At 61.1% G+C, this 16,905-nt stretch overlaps 2 protein-coding genes across 2 annotated transcripts; one reads left to right on the top strand and one right to left on the bottom strand.

Annotated features, from left to right (window-relative positions):
- The first annotated feature begins 387 nt into the window (after window positions 1–387).
- On the top strand, window positions 388–6,699 carry BACE1 (beta-secretase 1). The gene is made up of 9 exons (XM_054291545.1): window positions 388–633; window positions 3,813–3,901; window positions 4,060–4,276; window positions 4,462–4,599; window positions 4,680–4,814; window positions 4,921–5,022; window positions 5,153–5,302; window positions 5,409–5,580; window positions 6,118–6,699. The coding sequence occupies exons 1-9, from the start codon at window positions 388–390 to the stop codon at window positions 6,357–6,359; spliced, it is 1,491 nt and encodes a 496-aa protein (XP_054147520.1). The 3' UTR covers window positions 6,360–6,699.
- A 2,365-nt stretch (window positions 6,700–9,064) lies between these two features.
- Window positions 9,065–16,636, bottom strand: RNF214 (ring finger protein 214). Its single transcript, XM_054291434.1, has 14 exons — window positions 16,382–16,636; window positions 15,669–15,728; window positions 15,342–15,482; window positions 14,947–15,086; window positions 14,346–14,414; window positions 13,481–13,577; window positions 13,176–13,264; window positions 12,695–12,785; window positions 12,382–12,480; window positions 11,766–12,133; window positions 11,270–11,405; window positions 10,309–10,416; window positions 9,939–10,034; window positions 9,065–9,320 (listed from the first exon to the last, which is right to left on the bottom strand). Exons 1-14 carry the CDS (start codon window positions 16,634–16,636, stop codon window positions 9,255–9,257), a joined length of 1,815 nt encoding a protein of 604 aa, XP_054147409.1. The 3' UTR covers window positions 9,065–9,254.
- Between the last annotated feature and the right edge of the window lie 269 nt (window positions 16,637–16,905).

The following is a 16,905-nucleotide window of genomic DNA, read 5'->3' as shown; positions in this document are numbered from 1 at the left end:
CCACCCCATTGGCCGCCGCGGAGGCAGGATGCATGACGTCACCGCGGCGGGGCCGCCGGGGCTGCGGTTGCCATGGCGACGCGTGGGTACCGCCCGCGGCCCGGCCCGGTCCGGCCCGGCGTGTCCCGGCGTGTCCCGGCGGGGCGGGACGGGGCAGCGGGACGGGCACGGGCAGGGGGAGCGGCCAAAGGCGGCGGGCAGCGGGCGGGGCCGGGGCGGGTCTCTCGGTGAGCGCTTCCGCCGGCGGGCGGGCTTTCCGGGGCGGGTCCGTGCGCGCCGCCATGCCCGCCGCCGCCGCGCCGCCCGCCCGCCCCGGCGCGGCCGCCCCGCCGAGGCGCGGGGCGCTGCGGGCCCGCTGACCGCGTCCCCCGAGGGCTCCCCGCGGCCATGGCGCCCGCCTGGCCCTGGCTGCTGCTGTGGCTGGGCGTCGTGCGCGCCCTCCCGGCCCCGCCGCGCATCCGCCTGCCGCTGCGGGGCGGCGCGGCCCCGCCGTCGGGGCTCCGGCAGCGCCGGGCGCCGCTGGACGCCGAGCCCGACAGCGCCGGCAGCTTCGTGGACATGATCGACAACCTGCGGGGCAAGTCCGGGCAGGGCTACTACGTGGAGATGACGGTGGGCAGCCCCCCGCAGAAGGTGAGGTGGGAGGGGAGCCCCGCGTCTCTCGCATCCCCCGCATCTCCCTCATCCCCTGCATTCCCCGCACCCCGGCGGCTGCGGGTGCCGCTCCGGGCCGGTGCGGGGCTGCGGGGCGCGGAGCAGAGGCGCTGCGGGTGCCACCATGGCTTCGCGTGCCTCTCGCCTCCCGGCCCGGCCACCATTCCTGCTTCTCATCCCTCCGCCGATGCTTTACACGCTGTCTTTCGGCTAAAACTGGCCGCGGGCCCCCGCCGAAGGTGACCCCGGGGCTGCCCGGGCGCTCCGATTGCGGTGGCCGGTGCTGCGTGTGCCTCTACGTGCGGGCGAGCCGGGCTGCATCGCTCCATCCTTCCCTCCCTCCCCGCTCCATCCCTCCCTCCCCGCTCCCGAGCCGCGGGAGCCGCGGGGCTGTGGGCGGCGGGCGGGTGGGATGTGGCTGCGCAGCCCCGTGCCCGCCTGGAGCGGGCACATGCGGGCACGGAGGAGCCCACGGCCGAGCCGCGCTTGGCAGCTCCTCCCAGCGCAGCCCCGGGCGCAGCTGCTGCCTGCCTCTGCCTGCTGCTCCCGGCCGCGGAAATTCTCCAGAAATCCTCCCGAGCTCGGCTTTCCCGGGCACCTCGTGATGGTTTTTGCTGCGCAGGAGTTGGGGCAGCGTGGGGAGACAAAGTGCAGGAAAATGGGATGGAAAGGGAGCCGGCAGAGCAGGCGTTGGTGCGTCACCAGGCTGTGATCCTGCTCCATCTTTTTGTCAGCATCCCTCGCACGCTGCCCAGCTCGTGTGGCACCGTGTGCCTGCCTGCTGGGGACAGGGTGAGTGCTGAGTGCCAGGTGCCAGTCACACAGCACAGGGCAGCCAGCTCCTCCCCTGTTTTATGGATGAGATCGGGGAGGTTCCCACTGCTAAATCCTTTTGTGCCCATCCTGATCCCCCTTGTCACCAGCAACAAGTCTGGCCCAGAGGTCCAGAGCTCGGTGATCGAGGCTCCAGTTCCTCCAAGCACAGGGCCACATTCCCTCATGCCTGCCATCAGCACTTTTTGGGTGCTGCCAGAACAGCCAGCACCCACACAGGCTCTGAAATAAAAGCTGGCTTTCCCCACGAGCTGGCTGTGCTGTGTGTGTGGTGGGAGAGAGCAATGGGAGCAAGGAGTGGATGGAGGAATGATGCCATGGAAATTGCATCTCTGGGAGCACTATTGTGTTGTCCTCGTATGCCTGGGATACATTGCCTGGCAGGGTGTGTTTGGGAGGAAAAAAAAGGAGGAGATTATTTCTAAAATCTGGTTTTAAATGCGGTTTCATCATCTCCTGCCTGCCACGTGTCGCAGCTGCCAGATAATTTCCGTGCGAACCACCTGTTCCAGGCACCCGCGCGTTCCGGAGCCAGCCACCCTTTGGGCAGCATCTCCAGCCCTGGATTGCTTCCAAATGCAAACGTGGTGCCTGTGTGTGTGTGTGTGTGTGCTGGAGCAGAATCCCTGCAGGCACTGCAATGGAATGAGAGGATTCCTGTGAAAGAGTTCTGCTGTGCCTCTGCAGGAAATTGGGAGCCTGCTTGCCCCGGGATGGGTGCATCCTTCCCAAAGGCTCTCACGCAGCAGGGAGAGGGTGATCCATCTCCTCACCTTTCCTTTCACCTTCCCGATGCTGACAAGGAAGTTTCTGTGTCCCCTTGTGCTGTAATTTTGGTTCTGAGCCGTGCTGCGCTGCCAAGTCACCGTCAGCAGCCGATTGCTCACACATTCCATGTGCCCAAGCGTGTTGGTTGGTTTCCCTGGCTCCCCAGAACGGGCTGATTCATAAACACACAGGGGAGAGGGGTGAGCCGAGCAGCAGGAGCTGGTGTTTTGGCACAGATGGCACAGGATTGGTGCCCCAGGAGCAGCACACAGCTCTAGGGACGTGTGTGGCACGGAGCCAGTGCTGCTGCTGAGGTGCCTGGAGGGGCTGTCACTTCCAGGGACAGGTTTCAGGCAGCGCAGGGACTGCCACACATGTCCTGGCCTCCCCGGTTCACGTGCCATGTCCTGGCCTGAATGGATGGCTGGGCTGAGTCTCGAGGATCTGGGTGCTCTCCCCGTGGGTGCTGTGCGTGACCCCTTCAGCAGGATGGAGCTGTAAGAGTAAAAGCCCTCCCTGCCTCCTCTCCCTGCAGCGTCAGCTCAGCAGGTCCTTCTCCAGGGAAACCAGGCTCCTCTGGGTGCCCTGGGGATTGCAGATGAGCCGTGTGGATGGAGCAGTGGCCCCTAATGGCACAGAGCTGGGAGCAGCCCTGGCGGTGCAGGTGCCGGGTTGCCAGGCTGTGTGGTGGGTGCTGCGCTGGCACCTGCCCAGGGTGGGTACTGGGGGGGTGAACGTGCTGCTCTGAGCTTTACCCACGGCCTGAAACGTTCCCCTTGGCAGGGAGGTGGAGCTGGGGCACTCAGGACGTGCCACCCCTGTCAGGGAGAGGAATCTGCAGCTGCAGCCGGCGCTGCTGCGATTAACACAAGCGCATTAACCTCCTTCCCCTGCCTCTGCCTGCACAGATTAGGGGCCAGAGCCCTGGAGCTGCTGCCCGGGGTGCTGCTGTGAGGCAGCTCCTGGGTCTGGGGCCAGGGCTTACCCCGAGCTCTGCTGCCCAGCACAGCCAGGAGGCTCGGACAGCCCCAATCCCACCAGGGCAGTCCCACCTCAGCCATGCCATCCCGCCCCTCTCCTCACCAGGGCCACGGGCACGGGTCAGCTGAGGGCAGGATCAGGCTGGCCCACTCCTGGCCTGCCGGTGGGATGTTTGCCAGCATGGTAATCCTGCCCAGGCAGGAATGAATCGGGAGCAGGGCTCAGCATATGGGCGGCGATTAGCGGGCACAGGGACCGCGGGGGCTGCCCACCAGCCATCCTGCCCACCAGCAGCGCCAGCAAATCTGCTTTCCTGGCAGGGGCAGCCTGTGCACCCTGTGTTGCTGCCCCAAGGCGCCTGCCAAGTGGTTCCTGAGTCCTGCCTGTGGATTTGGGGGCTGAGGCTGAGCGAGGAGCTCACGCTCTGTTTGCACAGTGCAGGATGGTGTTTGCTCTTTGTGCAGCTCCCTGATGTCGCTGCCTCCTGCTCCACCTCCTCCTTCTCTCCTCTCTGGGCACAACAAAAGGGGGTCCCACTGCACTCATGGCCCTTCCTGTCTTTCTTCCTTCTGCAGCTGAATATCCTGGTGGACACAGGGAGCAGTAACTTCGCTGTGGGAGCTGCACCACACCCCTTCCTCCGGAGATACTACCAGCGGCAGCTGTGAGTGTTGTGGGGGGACACAGGGCACAGCCTCTCAGGCACGCTGCTTCTCCTTGCTGCAGGTCTGGCCACACCCTGCCAGCTACGACCTGGCCTCTGGAGTGGCTGGGTGCACACAAACCCTGCTGGTCTGACTCGTCCCTTTGCTGCCCGTGCAGGTCCAGCACCTACCGTGACCTGCGGAAGGGGGTGTACGTGCCCTACACCCAGGGCAAGTGGGAAGGGGAGCTGGGCACTGACCTTGTCACCATCCCCCACGGCCCCAACGTCACTGTCAGAGCCAACATCGCTGCCATCACGGAGTCTGACAAATTCTTCATCAACGGCTCCAACTGGGAAGGGATCCTGGGGCTGGCGTATGCCGAGATTGCCCGGGTGAGTCCTGGCTGGCAGTCCTGGATGCCAGCACCAGAACGCTTCGGTTGCCTTTTTCCTTGTCCCTGTTTGTCCCCTGGGGCACAGCAGTGCTGCTGAGGGGAGCTCCCCTGGGTGCAGAGAGCTCCTGGAGAAGGGACAGCACTGACACATCCCTGTCCTGCCTCTGCTCTCTCTGCCACCAGCCCGACGACAGCCTGGAGCCCTTCTTTGACTCCCTGGTGAAGCAGACGCGGGTGCCCAACATCTTCTCCCTGCAGCTGTGCGGGACAGGCTTCTCTCCCAACGAGACGGAGGCCGTGGCCTCGGTGGGAGGCAGCATGGTGAGCCCTGCACAGGTGGCTGGGGGGTTCCTGTGGCACTGCCAGCGCGTGGTGGCAGCGCCGTCCCGTCTGCCCTGCAGATCATCGGGGGCATCGACCGCTCGCTGTACGTGGGTGACATCTGGTACACCCCCATCCGCAAGGAGTGGTACTACGAGGTCATCATCGTCAAGCTGGAGGTCAACGGGCAGGACCTGAACATGGACTGCAAGGAGGTGAGCAGTGATGGAACTGCCCCACGGGCACTGCAGGCACCCAGCATTGCTCAGGGGAGTGGGCTGGCCTCCCGCACCTGGGTCACTCCTCCTTTCTGCCCCCCAGTACAACTACGACAAGAGCATTGTGGACAGCGGGACCACCAACCTCAGGCTGCCGAAGAAGGTGTTTGAGGCGGCGGTGAAATCCATCAAAACAGCATCTTCGGTCAGTGGAACCCATCCCTTCCCCACGGGCACGGCCCAGGGGCTGAGGCAGTGTGGCTGCCCCTCACCAGCCTGGCATCTCTGCTGCCTGCCCAGCCTGGCCCCGCTCACCTCCCCTTTCCCCCTGGCAGACGGAGAAGTTCCCAGACGGCTTCTGGCTGGGGGAGCAGCTGGTTTGCTGGCAGGTCGGCACCACCCCCTGGCACATCTTCCCGGTGCTGTCCCTCTACCTGATGGGGGAGGCCACCAACCAGTCCTTCCGGATCACCATCCTGCCCCAGGTGGGTGCTGGGCTGGCCAGAGCCAGGCTGGAGAGGGCAGGGCACGGCTGGGTGGGCACAGCTGCCTCCCGTGCCCCCTTCCCTGAGCGCTCCTCTGCCCCTGCAGCAATACCTGCGCCCGGTGGAGGACGTGGCCACCTCTCAGGACGACTGCTACAAGTTTGCCATCTCCCAGTCCTCCACGGGCACCGTCATGGGCGCCGTGATCATGGAGGGTTTCTACGTGGTGTTCGACCGCGCCCGCAAGCGCATCGGCTTCGCCGTCAGCGCCTGCCACGGTGAGCTGGGCCCACGGGGAGGCGTGGAGGGGAGTGGGTGTGTGTCACAGACATCTTCTGTGAAAAACCCTTTCCTCCTGAGAGAAGCTGGGAGGCCTCAGGGACAAAATGCAAACAATGGTTATCTGCTGCTGTGGAGTGCAACAGGTGCATCTGATTGGTCTCCTAGAGTTGTTTCTAATTAATGGCCAATCACAGTGAGCTGGCTCGGGCCCTCTGTCGGAGACAGAAGCTTTTGTTATCATTCTTTATTTTTCTATTATTATCTAGACTTCAGATGAAATCCTTTCTTCTTTTAGTATAGTTTTAGTATAATATGATATAACATAACAGAACATAAAACATAACATAATATATATCTTAAAATAATAAATGAAGCCTTCTGAGACATGGAGTCAGATCCTCATCTCTTCTCTCATCCTTGGAGCCCTCTGAACACGGTCACAGGTGTGCAGACACCAGACCCTGCCTCCCTTCCCGCGTGGGCACGGAGGGCAGTGGGTGTGCAGACACCAGACCCTGCCTCCCTTCCCGCAGTGCACGACGAGTTCCGGACGGCGGCGGTGGACGGGCCCCACCTGCACTCCAACATGGAGGACTGCGGCTACAACATCCCGCAGACGGACGAGTCCACGCTGATGACCATCGCCTACGTCATGGCGGCCATCTGCGCCCTCTTCATGCTGCCCCTGTGCCTCATGGTGTTCCAGTGGCGCTGCTTCCGCTGCCTGCGGCGGGACCACGACGACTTTGCCGACGACATCTCCCTGCTGAAGTGAGGGCGGAGCGGGCACAGCCCCGGGGCTGCAGGTGAGGCAGCAGGGCAGGGCCTCGCTCCCGGGGTGTGCTGGAGTGTGGGGAGCTCACACCCTGGGGACTCGGGGTCCATCAGGGCCAGCAGCCAGGGGAGCTCCATTCGTCTGGGAGCTGCAGCGGGAGCGTGGCACTGGGCACTGGGAGAGCTCAGCAACCCCATCCTGGGAGCCGGGGGCAGCTTCTGTGCTCCAGCACCAGGACAGGACCAAGCTCTCCCACCCAGCCTTGCCTGGCTTGATGGAGTGACGCTGCTGAGCCATCCCTTGCCTGTGCCCCTCCATCCCTGTGCATCCCTTTCCAGCTCGCCCCACTGTGAAGCTGCCAGCCCAGGGAGCTGCGCTGCAGCTGTGCCTCCCCTGTGACTCCCTGCACTGAGCCAGACTCCAGGGATCATCCTGGAGCCATCCAGCCTCGGGCTTTTCAGAGACAGCCCTGCAGGGCCAGCCTGGGCTGCCCAGACAGGGCTTTCCCTCCTGCCCCGCTGCCCCTACACCGCTCACTCTCACATTTCCCCTGCATTTTCCTGCCTTCCCGAGCTGTGCTGCCGCTGCTGCCAGCCCCAGGACTCCCTGCACCCTCCTAGGACAGGCAGGAGCAGGCACCCATCGTCTCCTGGGACAGGCGGGAGCAGGCACCCATCCTCTCCCCACATCGCATGGCATGGGAAGCTCCCTGCCCTGGCTTCCAGCATCAGCAGCGGCTGCCATGCAGAAGCCGGTGCCAGCAGTGGGGTTCCCAGCCCTGGCAGGGGCTGCTCCCCAGCCCACCCAGCCCTTTGTAAGCCATAGGGGAGCCTGGACCCCCCTGCAGCCCCCCAGCTCACCGCCAGCGCACCCCACGGCACAGCAGCTCCTCCCTGCTCACTCCACGCGTCCAGGCCTGGCCGTGAGACACCCTGGCGTCCCGGGGACGGGCGGCAGCTGCGGGAACTGCAGCGTTTATTGTTTTGTAAACACATGGTTGTATTTATTTTTTTTTTCTTTTTACAAAGCGTGTCACTGGTAGCGCGTTGAGAGCGTGTACAGAGCCGGTCCCACGTGTACAGAGCACGGCTGCCTCTCACCTGTACAGTATATCCATATATCTCTATTTTTAATTCTAGCCCTGAAAGCCACTGTTCCAACGTTAGGGGTCGGTCCTGTTTTGTTTTGGGTTTTTTTTTTAAATCTTTTTAGCCTTCTGCTCAGCCATTGTTGGCAGCACGCAGGGCCAGGGCTCACGGTGCACCCACGTGTGTGTGGTGGGAGATGTGGTGGTGGCTCGAGGAGGGGCTGCAGGGCTGGAGCACGAAGAGCAGTGGCTCACAAGCCCAAAGGACCCTGAGCACAGAAGGCACCTCTGTCCTCAGAGAGGATTTTCGGTGTGTGAGGATCCGCCCCGTGCTGCAGGATCACCGTCCCTTCCCCAGAGCAGACACCTGTGACCCTGCAGGCAGTGCTGGTGCTGTGTTCCCTTGCTTTTCTGCCTCCAGCCTGGGTAGGAGAGAGCTCAGACATGGAGATTCCACAATTGAGAGGCATCACTCCTCCATGAACGCAGAGGGGATACCTGCAGTGCCAGGGCTGAGCTGGCAGCTGCCCACAGAGCCACCGGGTCAGGCAGGGACAGACTGGGCACCCACAGCACTCACCGAGCACAGAGCTCGTTAATTAACCCTGCAGCCAAACGTCGCTCTGGGAAGGCAGCGAGGGAGCCAGGAAACACCGGCAGAGCAGGAAACCAGCCAGCCCTGCACGGGGCACTGCCACAACAGCCCCCACACTGCCCCTGCTCACACCGAGCCCCCAGCCCCGCTCCAAACCCCACCCAGCCACTCCCTGCAAGAGGGCGACGCTCTCCCCCCACCCTCGTGCCTGCCCAGGACCCCCAGGACCCCAGAGACTCTGTTGTGGACCACTGCCTTAAAACATGCCCTGAGAGCTGGGTGGGCACCGGGGCTGCCCTGCCCTGGGGGAGAGGGGCTGCCAGCAGTGCCCAGTCCTGCAGTGGGTGGGCACCAGGGGCTGCCAGCAGTGCCCAGCTCTGCAGCCAGTGCCCAGCTCTGCAGCAGGTGGGCACCGGGGCTGCCAGCAGTGCCCAGTTCCTGCCACAGACTGCCAGGAAAGGGAAAGGGGGCATTTTTAGAGAGTCATTGCCAGATTTTCAGCGGTGCTGAGCACCTCGCAATCCCACCGAGATCCATGGAGAAAGGGTTGGTGAGCCAGCCCGCTGTAGCAGGAAGGACAGGAGGGGGAACGCAGCAATTCCGACAGGTTGGTTTATCCCGAGCTGCAGCGCGGCCGCGTCCCTGCGCCCCCTGCCCGGGCCCGGGGACAGCAGGGGAGGGCACGGGACAGGATGGGACCACGGGCTGTCGCTGGAGGCTCCAGTACTCTGTAACCCAGTGTCTATGTAAGAACAATGAATGTTAACACGGTAAATTATTATGACATTAAAATAAATGACCACAAAAATCGGCTCTTGGTCCGCAACTCGTTCGCTGGCACGAGGGGAAAAAGCAGGTGAGGAGTGGCAGGGATTGGGGCAGCAGGTGATGAGGAATGGCCCTAGGAAAGGAGCTGATGGGAGCCAAGTGGGCAGAGGTGGTTCCCAGCAAGCAGGGAACGCTGACCCTCATTTGGAAGAAGCCAGCAAGGCTGCAGACTGAGAAATGAGGAGCTGCAGCGAATCACTGCATAATATACACACTTTATTTATGAATTTGTATGTTTACAGACTTTCTATACACACATTACCTATATAATAAAAATGTACATGTGTATACATGATCGTATAAATATAGAACTGTAGAAATCTTAGAACTGATCCTGTCTATTCACAGCAACTCCTCCCAGGGGCCCACGCTGTCCCAGCAGCCGTCATTTGAGGCTTGGGCAAAAGGGGCAAGTGTCATTCGTGTTGGTCTGTGCCCAGAATTTGATGCACTGGAAGAGAGAGAATTAGTCAAGAGCCACTGGCCCAACCCAGAGGTGCCATCATTGTCCACTCGATTCAGGGGTGGTGTCCTTTGCTCCTGCAGCCTCCAGCACAAGGTCACCATGAGGAAGGAGGCCTTGTCACCCCTGCAGGACCATCAGGCCCTCCTCAACAGGAGTTTCCATTTCCTAGAGGGGCCACTGAGGCCACAGAGCTGTTGGGACGGGGGGCTGCCCACACAGGTGACCCACTGCCAGACCCATGGGACAGAAATGTCCCCTCCTCTTGCCAGGAGCTCCTGTCTGGCATCCCCACCCAGACCCCTGGGCAGCAGTGGCAGCTCTCCCCTCACCCTGTGTTCCAGATCCTTCCACACTGCCTTGCTCCAGCATCCAACCCTCACAGACACAGCACAGGCTCAGGGACACAAGGGCAGCCTGCTCCTAAAGCCACCACCCCCTGGCCATGCAGGGTGGCCCAGCCAAGAGTAAAGGATGGGATGACAGGATGCAGGGAAGCTGTTTATTGATCGTACCCTTCTCCTGGCAAGGTGTCGGACAACAAGGACTCGGGAAGGGTCACCTGGAAGGACCAGGAGGAGGCTCTGAGCAGCAGAACACACTCACCTCCTTGTGCAGCACGTGTGAGCAGGCCATGGGGTGAAGGTCACCGGGCTGCACGAGCTTCTGGCACATCAGACACAGCTTACAGGCAGCTGGGGTCTGGGAGGAGGCAGGCAAGTCAGACACACAGCTCTGATCAGATTCAGCTGCAGCTCGAGGCCACAGGGTGTTCAATTCCCTCTGCCCACAGCCATCACGCCCTGAGAGCCACCATCACGTCTGGTGTCCCTGTGTTCCAGCGTGAAACCCAAAGGATCTGTGCCCCAGTCCTCCCCCCTTCACCTCAGCAGCCAGGCAGCTGTGTGAGGAGAGCCCCCAGCCCCAGGGGCTCATCCCATCCCTTCAGGACACCCAGGGAACCAAGCATCCTTACGTGTGACGCCGTTCCTGGGTAGGCGACCTGGGCCGGGGGCAGGAACATGGGTGTGCTGATCTGAGGCAGGGGAGCAGAGAACATGGGGGCCCTGATCCGGCCCAGAGGCTGCAGCGAGGCAGAGGAGGCACGTCAGAACAGCCCAGGGACGAAAGGACAGAGGAGTCACCTCAGGGAAAACCGTTCCCTGGTTACGCTGCAGTCAGCAGCACAGGGAGCCCAGGGGACAGCCCTGACGCACAGCCCGAGCTCTCTGGGGAGCAGGGGCAGCTCTCCTGCTCCCCAGCAGCTCTCCTGCTCCCCACAAAGCTCTCCTGCTCCCCACAAAGCTCTCCTGCTCCCCAGCAGCTCTCCTGCTCCCCACAAAGCTCTCCTGCTCCCCAGCAGCTCTCCTGCTCCCCACAAAGCTCTCCTGCTCCCCACAAAGCTCTCCTGCTCCCCAGCAGCTCTCCTGCTCCCCACAAAGCTCTCCTGCTCCCCAGCAGCTCTCCTGCTCCCCACAAAGCTCTCCTGCTCCCCAGCAGCTCTCCTGCTCCCCACAAAGCTCTCCTGCTCCCCACAAAGCTCTCCTGCTCCCCAGCAGCTCTCCTGCTCCCCACAAAGCTCTCCTGTTCCCCACAAAGCTCTCCTGCTCCCCACAAAGCTCTCCTGCTCCCCAGCAGCTCTCCTGCTCCCCAGCAGCTCTCCTGCTCCCCACAAAGCTCTCCTGCTCCCCAGCAGCTCTCCTGCTCCCCAGCAGCTCTCCTGCTCCCCACAAAGCTCTCCTGCTCCCCACAAAGCTCTCCTGCTCCCCAGCAGCTCTCCTGTTCCCCAGCAGCTCTCCTGCTCCCCACAAAGCTCTCCTGCTCCCCACAAAGCTCTCCTGTTCCCCAGCAGCTCTCCTGCTCCCCACAAAGCTCTCCTGCTCCCCACAAAGCTCTCCTGCTCCCCAGGCCCCCCTGCAGCCCCCAGGCTGTCCCACCTGAGCACCGGCCGCCGCCCGCTCCTGCTGCTCTGCCAGCTTGGCTGCCACCAGCTGGTTCAGCTCCTCCATGGTCAGGCCGGCCATGGTCCGGCGGGCAGTCTTGATCTGCTGCAGGATGTTGGTCAGCTGGGCCCTGCGTGGACAGCAGCCTGCTCAGAGCTCCTGGTGCCCACCTGGCGCTCACCTCAGCCACCGCAGCCTGGGGGAGGCCGTGTGCTTCCCCTGCTCCCTCCAGGTGAGGAGAGCCACGTGCTGAGGAGCTTCTCTCCCCAAAGCACTGCGGAAAGAGCAGGGAACCCCCCGAGCCAGGCTGGGGGGGCTGTGCCCAGATATCCCTGCAAAGCTCCCAGTGATCCCCATCCCCAGCACTAGGGCAGACCTGCTGGAGACCACCACCTCTGCCTGCCTCCCTTCCCAGAGCCCCCCTTGCCCGGATCCCGGCTCCCAGCGCCCTCGCATGCCCCTGCCCCCCAAACCCCCAGCAGAGCCTTACTTGTTGCACTGAGGGAAGCGGGTGAGCAGCTTCTCCAGCAGCTTCTCCAGCTTGTCGGCCGGCTGGGCCCGGGGAAACTCGGGGGCACCGCCCAGGCCGGGCGGAGGAGGGATGGGGGCAGCGGGCGCCATGTGGGGGCTGTGGGTGCCCAGCAGCGATGCCACCACCGGGCTGCTCCTGCCCTGGGAGGCGGGCAGGGGCGGGGAGGGCTGGTTGGGCCTGGACATGGCGGGGTTCAGCAGGGGGAAGGACAGAGCCCGGGGATCGGCGCTGGGCATGACCATGGGCACGGGCACGGGCCCGATGGGGAAGGGCAGCCGGGGGGTCAGGGAGGGGCTGGGCTGGAATGCCGTCAGCATGAAATCTGTCTGAGAAAGAAAAGCAGGGCAGGAGGGAAAGGCTGGTTAGAGAGAGAGCGCCTGGAAGCAGAGCTGAGTGCCCTCCTCTGCAGGCAAGGTGGGAACTGCAGGCACTGGCAGCTGGAAAGGGAAGGAGACCCTTCCCCTCCTCCCTAGTAAGCCCAGACAGGGAGTGGGCCACCCCACACGTGCCCAGCACCAGGCAGGCTGTGCCAGGGCCTGGCAGCACCACGCTGTGGGGCTGGAGAGGCACTCACTTCTGAAGGTGGAGGAGGCAGCGTCGGTGTCGGGATCTGGGGGAGGCTGCTCAGCTTCGTGCCATTCCTCACCATCTGGATGTGGTCATTGAACTGATCCTGGCAGAGAGGGAAGAAAACAGGATTGTTTATCAAAGCTGAGTGAGTTTGGGCATTCCAAGGCACGGGGTGGCAGGCCCTAAAGTGGCACTGCTTGGCTCCACAGAAGAAGGGAGAGGAGCTGAAGGGAGGAACACTGTGTATGTGAAGGGCTGCTCACTGTGTGTGTGAAGAACAGCTCACTGCTAGGCTGGGAGAGGTCAGCAGAACTTACTCGGACGCTCTGCTTGGTCATACGTATCCTGTTGAGCCTCATCTCCCACTCCTGCTTTGGCCTCATGGTCTCCAGCGTGGGCGGTGCAGACCTGCAAGCACAGCTGAACTTTCCCACTTGCAACTGTGCTCTCACTGGCTGCAAGGTGGGAACAGCAACCCCCACACCCCCCTGGCTTCCCCTCCTCCAGAGGGGTGGGAAGGGCTCACCCCCAGGTGGGGCACCCCACAAGGGAGAGGGACTGACCTGGGGGACACAGGGACAGCCAGCAGCACTGGCTGGTGAACAGTGACAGGGCACAAGCACAGCCCCACACGCCCTTGCTGTGGGACATTACTGAATCACACTGATCCAGCAAGAGAACCACAGCAAATCCTGAACTATTCCAGTCCAACCTCCAAGGTAAGCAGAGGAAGAGGAGATGGGACACGGGGACACCTGAGGGACCCACCCTGCCACTTCTGACACATCACAGACTTACTTGAGGTAGGTGAGGTGTAGCTCTGCTTCTTTTTCTGCTTCTTCTAGTTTCAACACCAGCAGCTCCTTCCGGCTCTCCAGGGACAGGATCTGTGGACAGAGGCTCAGTTTTGTACTCCCATTTCTTGCTGCCAGCCCAGGCACTGGGCACGGCTCCCTGCTAATGCTCCCTACATTGACACGTGTTCATCTTTGCTCTTATCTCACAGAGTGGGACTTGGCCTTGCTCCTGATTTCACAGCACTGCCCATTACCCAGCTGGAACCTCAAACCAGCCACTCTGCAGGGCAGGAGTCACCTGCTCACCTCTGCCTTCCAGGCCCGCTCTGTCTCCTCGAGAATGTTCCTGTTGATTTCGTTGTGCTGGTTCTTCAGCTTGTCCAGCTCCATCTCCCACAGCTGCCTGCACACAGAACAGAGCAGAGCAGAGCAGAAGGAGCCCCCTCAGGCTGAGGCACTGGAATGGCCCCAGAGGATGGATCCCAGGAGCTCTGGAGGGCTGGAACATGGCAGATCAGCAGTCTCCAGCCCGTGACACCAGCCCCAGCTCCCTGGGCTGTGTGAGTCACTGTCCCAGCAGTGAGCTGCTCCAGAGCACACAAACAAGCAGCATGCAAAGACACTGGGCCAAACAAGGGGAATTCCCCTCAGCAAAATTCAGTCCAACCCCAGGGAAGATCTGAACCAGGAATCAACACGAACAGCTCTGCTGTTCTGATCCTGGAGAAGTTTAAAGCTGGGCGTTTCCACCTGTGCTTTGGGAACACCTGGAGCATCCCTGCCCAGGTCTAAATAGCCAGAGTTTAGTGGAGCTGGACGGCTGTGGGGAACAGACAGGGCCATCAGTGTGCCCTAATTCTGGGGAGTTGAAGCTCAGTCAGAAGTAGCAGTTACAAGCCGAGTCAATCACCAAGCACAAACTCTAATCTTGTGGGATCTTTATGTCACAAGTATCCAGGAGTCTGCTTGTGACTGGGATCAAGGAAGATTTAATCCAGAGCCCTGATGCTGAAAGAGGAGATAAAACCTCTAGGGCACGTAAGTGGCCAGCAGTGCTGGCTCACTGTCTCTGCTCTGTCCCAACCAAAGCACTGGATTCCCTCTGAGGCACAACGACAGGAAGGAACAGTGCTCTGGGCAGCACTAATCAGGTGAGGGATAAGAGCCTTACTTCTCATCAGACTGCTCTGCAATCAGAGAGGCAATCTTGTTTTCCTTCTCCTCCTGCTCCTTCAGCAACCTGCACGGGAGAAAAGGGACAGCACAGCTGGAACCCCAACACAGCAGGGCCCACATCCAAACACATCCTCATCCCCACACCACGGGCTGGGGAGGGCTCCCTGCAATGTGTGTGGGAAAACAGCCGCCAACAGCAGCCTCTGGAGCGCAAATCCTGCTGTCTCATGACACTGCACAAAGCTGTGGCACAGAACCAGGCTGGCTCAGGCAGCTGAGCTGCTCCCCCAGCATGTGCTCTGCCACCATCACTCGGGGGAAAAGGGCTGAGCACTCGGAGCCATCACTGGAGGAGTTTTACCCAAAAACACCACTGAGCCTCAGAATAAAAACCAGAGCTCTATGACATAACAGAATGGCTCCACAAAAATGCCAATTCAAATACAGGGCCTATCCTAAATTCATCCATGTACGGGTCTGACCTAAATACTCGCTGCTTCCTGAAAGTATAAAGCTCTTTCCTCCATCAGGTTTATATCATGGTTAAGCAAGGTCTTCTTCCCCAAAAATAAACACTTTCTTTTCTGTACAAATACCTTCTGCCTTTCTCACAGAGTTTCTCAATTTCAGCTTTGAGATCCTGCTCTTTCTGCAGGAATTCTTTCTTTTCTTTCTCCATCTTTTTCTTAGTCTCTTCTCGCTTGATCGTAACATCCTGAATGGCTTTCAGGATCTCCTGGAGTAAAAGAAGCATCACACAGATACAGAGCAAAATTACCAAGTAACGGTTTTGATTTAAAATACTTTTTTCTAGATTAATTGGTTAATGAGATTACACAGCAAAGTCTTTATTTTTAGCAGACTGAGTCAAGATATAAATTGGTTATTATGAGGAAACTCAGGAGACTGATGCTCTGGACTGCAGGTTGTCCTGCCTCTTCATAAATTAATTACAGGGCAGGCTAAACAAAACCAGTTCTTCACCAAATACCTGGTGGTTTTTCATCTCCTCTTCCCGCCGCTGCTGGAGCTGCTTGAGCTGGACCTGCAGCTGATTCTCCACCTGCCTCTGTTTGTCCAACACCTCCTGGTAGCGCTCCTTCAGCAAGGCCCTCTCGGACATCATCTTGTCCTGCAGGGGAGAGGACAAGGAGAGCCCGTAAGACACTTCAAGGCTGACATTTGATGGATTTGGTCTGTTCCAACTGCAATGATTCTGTGATTATATTTTGACAGGAATAAAGTGGGAAGCACAGCTCCAGCTCCTGTGCCTGGGAGTGTGAGCAGCAGAGCCTGAGCACAGGGCTTTGATACCCACCAGGTTCTTCTCGATGTCCTGGTCCGTGTTCACGTCTGCATCGGCCGCCTTGAAGTCGGTCTGTGAAGGGAGATGATTGAGATCAGCCCCTGCAGTGACCAGAGAGGGACTCCAGCCCTCCCTGGGCACCTGTTCCAGTGCTCTGCCACCCTCCACAGAAAGGAGTTCTCTGTCGTATTGTGATGACACTTATCATTTTAGTTTACGGCCATTGTTCCTCATCCTATAGCTGGGCACCAACAAAAAGAAGCTGGCACCATCCTCTGACACCTCCTGGAGATATTTATATGCATTAACGGGATCCCCTCTCAGATTATCTAGCCCAACCAGGCCCAGCTCCTGCAGCCTCTCCGTATAAGAGAGATGCTCCAAACCCCTCACCATCTTCACAGCCTCCACTGCATCCTTCTCCAGTAGCTCCTTCTCTTTCTTGTACTGAGCAGCCCAGACTTGAACACGGCACTCCAAATGTGGCCTCATTAGCGTCGAATTTTAATTAAAGATTAATTAAAATCAAACCAGAGGACCAGGCACACAGCAGCGGTACAGATGTGTTCCACCCTTCAGTCACGGCTTACTCAGTTCTTTGTCCTCTGGGTTCCACAGGAGCCTTGCAGAGCCCTGGCCCCGCAAAGCACAACCCCGGAGCGAGCTGCACCCACCGGCACCGCGGAGCCCCGGCGAGCTGCAGGAGCCCCGGGCGCTGCACCCACCTGCACCGCGATGTTCTGCGACGGCCTGGCCGGGGCCGCCTCCTCGTCGGGCTCCTCGGCCGCCGCTCCGCTCTGTCCCGCGGCCTCCGCGCCGCCGGGCCCGGGCTCCGCATCGCCGCCGGGGCCGGGGGCGGCCGCGGGCTCCGCGTCCTCGCCGGGCCCGGGCTCGCTGGGGCTCTCCGGGTCGGAGAGCGGGCTCCCGCTGCGGAACGGGGAATGGCTCAGCGCTGAGCCGCGGCCGCGTCCCGGCTCCATCCCGGCCCCATCCCGGCTATACCCCGGCCCCATCCCCGCTCCATCCCGGCCATATTCCGGCCCCATCCCCGCTCCATCCCGGCTATATTCCGGCCCCATCCCGGTTCCATTCCCGCTCCATCCCGGCCCCATCCCCGCCCCATTCCCGCTCCATCCCGGCCGCATCCCGGCCCCATCCCCGCTCCATCCCGGCCCTATTCTCGCCCCATCCCGGCCCCATCCCCGCTCAATCCCCGCCCCATCCCGGTGCGCTGCCGCCCCGCCGGGCC

The sequence above is a fragment of the Melozone crissalis genome, unplaced genomic scaffold (assembly GCF_028551555.1).
Source record: "Melozone crissalis strain CALT ecotype California unplaced genomic scaffold, PUWL_Pcris_2 ptg000092l_1, whole genome shotgun sequence".
Classification (NCBI taxonomy): Eukaryota; Metazoa; Chordata; class Aves; order Passeriformes; family Passerellidae; genus Melozone; species Melozone crissalis.
This window is presented reverse-complemented; position numbering and strand designations above follow the sequence as displayed.